Source organism: Microtus ochrogaster, unplaced genomic scaffold (assembly GCF_000317375.1).
Source record: "Microtus ochrogaster isolate Prairie Vole_2 unplaced genomic scaffold, MicOch1.0 UNK6, whole genome shotgun sequence".
Lineage (NCBI taxonomy): Eukaryota > Metazoa > Chordata > Mammalia > Rodentia > Cricetidae > Microtus > Microtus ochrogaster.
This window is the reverse complement of record NW_004949104.1, coordinates 325564-332183: the sequence shown is the minus strand read 5'-3', so window position 1 is coordinate 332183 and position 6620 is coordinate 325564. Positions and strand designations below refer to the sequence as shown.

The window sequence follows — 6620 nt, the reverse complement described above, 5'->3', positions numbered from 1 at the left end:
AGTTCGAGACAGCCTGCCTGGCCACTCCTGTGTCTAGAGTTCGAGATAGCCTGCCTGGCCACTCCTCACTGCAAAAGGGCAGAGAAAATCAGGAATATTTTATTTGCTCAGTTCCTATACTGAAGTGGGGAAAAGACAAAACGGCCCGAGAACAGAGGTTTGTCAACCAACTTCCAGTGTCTCCTCCAGTCCGTATTATAAAACCAAACGGGAAGCTAGTATATGGCTCATACCTGTGATTGTCACTCTAGAATGCAGATCTAATTGCTTTACTCATGTTAAGGAATTAACTTACAGAAAATTTTGCAGAAATCCAGAGAGAAAGAAGAGACATAGTAAGAAACATTGCTCCGTCTACCACAAGACCACACAGTGAAGCACGAGACAACCCGGGCCCTAGAAGACTGAATAATGAAACCAGGCCCAGTGTCCAGGACGACGCAGAACCATTCAATCCCGACAATCCTTACCACGTGCGTACCAGTGTTTTCATGGCATGCCCAGACAAATGCACTGAATGTGATGTGGAAAGTTTATTTCCAAGTGAGATTTCATGTATCTCCAGCTATGCGGTATGAATTCAAAGTTATCCCCCTACCCCCTTTTTTTGGGTAAAAGGGAAAAAATCTATGAAAATAGCTCCTACCAGACTCTGATTGTTTAAAATGATCCCAAGAGTGCACCCTCAGGGTAACACACGGAGTGAAAGTGTTCTCTTCCCCTCTTATATCCATGCTGTTTGTCCATTCAGCACACATGTGTGGGTCTCCTGACCTTTCTCAGGCCCTTTTCCCAGACTGTCGACTGCTACTTCTGTCCTTGGGGCTCTCATTCCAGACACAGATGGACTCCCACATGGAGACAATACTCTGAGCTGAAGGGCCAAAAGCTGACTTCGTGAGAATGGCATTAATGTATTAAAGCCCAAATCTTTTAAGAACTATTTATCACTTACTATTACTATACCTTGACAAGAACAAAAATAGAATATTTGTAGCTGTTTCTTTAAAAAAAAAAGTATAAGCATACATTTAAGAAAGCTATACAGTGAAATTGAGTTTCCAAAACATTCCAGCACAGCCATCTTCCCCAAAACAGCTTATTAGTAACTATGTGTCCAGTTTATTTGCAGGAGAACACACAGAGAAACACACACACACACCTTTTCAGAACAAAAATTCCATTCTGCTTTCCAATTAGAATACAGTATTTTGAGAAGTGTCCTGTTACTGGCTTTTGTCCAATCAGCAGCATTCTAACAAAGAGATAAGATAGGCATATGCTGAAGCTTAACTAATTTGGCTTTGGCGGGCATAAAGCTTCATTTGCTACTGCTGTAGTAGTACCAGCACCTAAATGAGGTGACCTAGGTGAGGCAGATATTAGCGCATGGACTCTATGACGGAGTATGTCTTTAGAATAAATACCAAAGCATAGTTCTGATACATCTAAGTAGGTAGGAGTTGTATATTTTACCAGAGGTCAACACACCATCTTCATGTCTGTGAAAGGTAATGCAAGGCCCCCTTTCTACCAGACTTTCCTGGACACACGGGATGGCCCGACAACACGGGATACTGAACCCAAGTCCCATGCTTGCTAAGTATAAACCCTACCACTGATTCTACCCTCCAGTCCCATCAAACCTTTTGGCCTTTGCCACTCTTTTGGGTGTATAAATTATGTCATCTGCTTATTTACTTTGCCCATCTTTAATTATGTGTAAGGCTGAACATCTTTTCACACACTCAATCAGCAGCTCTCAAAGGTAGAGCACAGCTCTTTGGGGGGTGCCCTAAGACCATTGGAAGACTCAGATATTTATATTAAATTCCTAACAGTACCAAATTAGTTATAAAGTAGCAAAAAAAATAATTTTGTGGTTGGGGGCCACAACATGAGGAACTGTGTTAAAGGGTCACAGCATTAGGAAGGCTGAAAAGCACTGCAAGAAAGCATTTGTGTATCTGCCCCTCCCCCACAGCTCATTCAGTCCTGCACTGCTCCAATATTACAAACGTATTTCCTAGCTTATCATTTTAGACTAATGTATTTTAGAAGGATTTAGAGCAGAAGGTATTCTCTAAATAACCCAAGGCTTATCAGAAAATTCAGAACACCATAGTACTTTATTCCCTAAGTTCAAAGACTAACAAGAAATATAATCTGAATAGGCAAACAAAATTTAATATCGCTTCTTCCCCAGGTAGCTGGGCTAGATGAATCTGTTCAAGGTCTGAAGCTATCAGGCACCTCACAGAAGGGATGTGACGTGTCCGCCCTGGCTACGGATTCCAGTAATCCACAGCCCTTGAAAAACTCCAATTATGTCAACTTTCTCCTTTATCATATGCTGAGCTTTAGGCAAAAAACCTTCAAGCCTTTCCCTCAAGGTCTGTCCTTCACACGTTCCTCTACAGAGCAAGCAACAGCCTGAGAGTCCTCCCAATTCTGTTAATCCTAGTAAGTCCCTGTTGAACCTCCCCACGAGGAAACACCTCCATTAACACTTCTGCCCCAGAGAAGTCACCCGGCAATTATTCAGGGGGCTGTTCCAAGAGATAAGGGGGAAAGCAGCCTGCAGACTGGAAGGACGGTCTGGAGACAGGATCTGAACAGACGTCTTGGACAGTGTTTAGGGACAGCTCATCTTGTTAGGTGTGACAGTGGTAGTGAAGCTGTGTAAAAAACCATTCATTCCTTTTAGAACTACTTTCTATTTACGGCTGAAGTGTCCTGATGCTTTCAGACTTCTTTAAATTCGTATCAGAATCCTCGTTCCAGTACTACAGGAGAAAACCAAGTAAACGTGACAATAGGTTAGCAGCTGTCAGAATAAGCAAGCGCACTAATGCTCCATGAAGGTTTTCCCACTGCCAAGAAAAACTTAACTTTCCTCACGCTGACTAGACTTGTGCTCACAGCATAGAGCCAGTTGCAACTGAGGACGTGGATAGATGTTGTGCCCATTAGCTACAATCCAGACATTTCAAGAGGTTGAAGCGAGGACTGCTCTAAGATCAAGGCCAACCTGGGCTAGTGTGAGACTCTATAACCTCACCAATGCCCCAAGTAAATCAAAACAAGGGCATCTTGCCAGCATGTTCAATGTGTAGTTAAAAACATACAGAAACCTGCCCTGTAGGTCCTTGGAAAGATAAACCTATCCAGTATCACAATCTATCCTGCAGTGAAGTTTGACTTCATGCTTGTGTTTGGGAGGGTCTCCTCTTCCATGAAGACAGCATCTGTTGTTGATACAAATGCAGGAGAAAGTGAATGACTCAGCAGGGCTCAAAGAGCAGTGGAATTGAAATCCAGCCTGGCCCCAAGAGCTCTGGGATCTATCACTACAGGAAGAAACAAATGTCCAGTGACTTAAAATTAGCAGTTAGGATGCTCCTTCTGATCAGAATGCTTCCTTTGTGCTTATTTAGAACAAGGCAAGTCCCTTCTGAGTGGTAACCACAGCTCCTTCTAGGCATGGAGGAACTTCATTAAAATACCACACTACTTTCTGCTGGTGACAGGCTAAGTAGGCAAAGGTGCCTTGATGTTAGAAGGAATTCTGAGTGGTGGCACTAGTTTGAAAACTTACAATTGATTGTTCTGATCTCCTGAAGCAATGAACTCAGGACCTTATTTTAAAATGCGACGCACGGTGTAACCTTCTCATTAGAGGGAATAAAATCAGTGTCTTTCAATTCACAGCAGCAGGAAGGAGAAAGCATGACATTTGACCCGAGACTGGATCACGAAGGAATCTGCTGCATAGAATGCAGGCGGAGCTACACCCACTGCCAGAAGATCTGCGAGCCTCTGGGAGGCTACTATCCTTGGCCTTATAATTATCAAGGATGCCGTTCGGCCTGCAGAGTTGTCATGCCGTGTAGCTGGTGGGTGGCCCGCATCTTGGGCATGGTGTGAAACCATTGCATCTATCAGGTACTGTCAAACAAGAATTAACTTGAGAGTTGACAACCAAAGGAGCATAAAGCATGCTCTGGCCAAGGGACCACAAAGTATTTTATATTCAAGCTAAGTGATGTTATCCTAAACAATAGACCAGAAGCTCTCAACTGTGTGTGCAAACGTGCTGAAGGGGTAGACTACGACTATAATTACCCCTTCAATATTTGCTTTGCCAATAAAGCCTGGTGCAAGTCTTTAAAAACTACTTTTAAAATAAACATGGAAAGTTATTCACAGTTTGTCCCAGATCTGTCATATACTTGAATTTCTTTTAATCAAGTCATGATTGAAATCATCCCAATGGCTCCATTGTTTACAGGAAAATGTTCTTAACCTTCAGTTATTCCCAGAGCCCCCACTCAAAAAAAACAAAACAAAACAAAAAAAAAAACAAAAACAAAAACAAAAAAAAAAAACTCCTCAAAGGAACTGGGAGAAACATAGAATTCACCTAAAAGCAAACATTATAACCTTCAATGCGTACCTCATGTGGAATTATTAGCTATAGTTCCCATGACAGCTGATTAGTAAGGGACAACCATGTTAAGTCCCCCTCCCAGGAAGAAAGCACTAGGATAGAGAACTACGCACAAACAAGGTCAATCAGACTCACGGGGAAGAACGGTGACATTCGTCTTCACTCCTGTTTGGGAGGCACAGGGCGAGAAGCACCGTGGTCTAACCTGAGCAGTAAACATCAGGCAGCCAACGGGGTCTCATTACCAGTCGGTGACTCTAACAGAACAGGACGGATAGAGCTGCCGGGTAGGTGCAGCTGAGGAGGAACGGCCTGCTTACTACTGACATAAAGACACAAAGAAGCAAGCACTGTCTCCAGAAACTGCGTTGGATCAGGATATGGAGTGTTTAGTAATGAGAGAGAGAGATAGTTTCCTGAGAGGAATTTTTATCCAAACAAAACTCTGATATGACTCAAGAATCTTAGTGACAACACACTCCCTTTCTGAACAAACCTTATTGCTCTTGTCCAGTGTTTGTCAATTAAAACCGGTAAGACAGAATTTGTGAAGCCTGGCTATCAAATGCTTCCGCTAAGGGGGATAAATAGCACTGATGCCTGAAGAAAGAGGAATAAAGACCATGATATCCTGGCCATACTGTTCTCAGGCAAAAGATATTCAATTTTTCAAGCTTAATCTTTAAGGTAGTTGCTTTCCTTTATCTTTAAGGTGGTTTCCAAGCAAAATGTGGGCCGTATAGTTCTACCCATGCTCACATACCCACAGAGACCAATCATTTGTACTGGGTTCTAGAAACAAGAAGATCAAAGAGATTAGTCATCAAGATTCCATCCTAGGAAGGATGAAGCAAAGGGCTCCTTGGAGAACACCTACTTTGAGTTAGACCGTGAAGTGAGAGAATGGGTGTTCCAGGAGTATGTCGGGAAAGGGCAGACACACTGATGCCACGTGGGACAAACTGGAAACGAAGCACTTCGGAATGGAATGTGATGATGGAAAACCAGCCAGAAGCTCCTTACACTTGATACCTATCCGATTCTAGGTAAGGAGATGGCTGGTTAGGTTTTCATGTTAGGTCAAGCTTTCCTGAGAACCTAAGGCATTCCAGAGGCCAAAGGGCAGCTTAGCAAGGAGCACAGGCCATAATAAAGCTGTCTCCTGCAAGACACTTGCTTCCTTTTTAAAGTTCTACCAGATGGAAGTAGATAAAAGCAAAAAGTTCAACCAGGTTGAAGTACAACCTTTAGAAGAAAAGGGAGGTGGGTGGTTTAGTTTTTACAGAAGAGAGACCATAGTTATAAAATGTCACCGAATACAAAAGACATCGACAGTTAAAAAAATAGTATTTGGCTGTTAGGCTCAAGGTTAGATGACAGGAGAGCCCAAGTGCTCTCTAGGAAAACAACTAAGGCTACTTTGAAAAGAGTCAAGTAAGGAGAGGAAGAGGACACAGAAAAAGCAAAAGCTTCCCATGACTTTGTACTCATCCTCTATTGCCTTCAAACAGGCCAGTCCCCAACTACACACACAACTGTCTTTCGCTATGCTGAAATTTGATGGACACTGATCAGTATGTGCACACTTGTATTGATGATGGATGCCCTAATATTTTAGACATTTACTTCTCAGGAGTGGTGTAAACCATTACTTCTAGAACATCAGAGGCTGGTTCCCAAGGTCCTAAGGTGACCCAGAACCAAACGGTGGCTTAATTCAGTCTTAGATGTGCTAGGTGTCAACAGGCACAAAGGAAATAGAGGAAAGGTCTCACTTCTCCATCAGTGTGGTCATAGTAACTTACATCACTGAAGTATACCAGATTGCATTGTGGCCGGTCTAAATCTGATCCCTACATCTCTCCTACCACCTCAAATAATTCTAACATTGAAAAGATACACTAAAACTATTCAATCCACTCAACCATTTATTTTACATCAGATTTTATTACGGTAAAATACGATCTCCATCTTACAAACACAAATTCTTTGAGGGGCTTGTTTCTGTATGAGCTGGCTGTATCGATTAGTTCAACAGTGTGTACTTTATAGAAATGACCACACTTTTAAAGCTAACTGATTTATTAGGGGATAGGGAGAAACTGACAAAGCCTACATGCATTGCTAGTTCAATGGTATATCACAATACATGCGTTGCTAGTTCAATGGT

At 42.4% G+C, this 6620-nt stretch overlaps 1 protein-coding gene across 2 annotated transcripts in view; it reads left to right on the top strand.

Moving 5' to 3' along the window:
• Positions 1-4211, top strand: part of Cnmd (chondromodulin) — a 25649-nt gene extending 21438 nt beyond the window's left edge. The window contains exons 6-7 of one of the 2 annotated variants that reach the window (XM_005366048.3): positions 310-473; positions 3712-4211. In XM_005366048.3, coding sequence (XP_005366105.1) covers positions 310-473; positions 3712-3927 — 380 coding nt within the window. In that variant the 3' untranslated portion in view covers positions 3928-4211. Of the gene's footprint in view, positions 1-297; positions 474-3711 lie in introns of both variants that reach the window. The other variant, XM_005366047.3, reaches the window with a different exon arrangement.
• The last annotated feature ends 2409 nt before the right edge of the window (positions 4212-6620 follow it).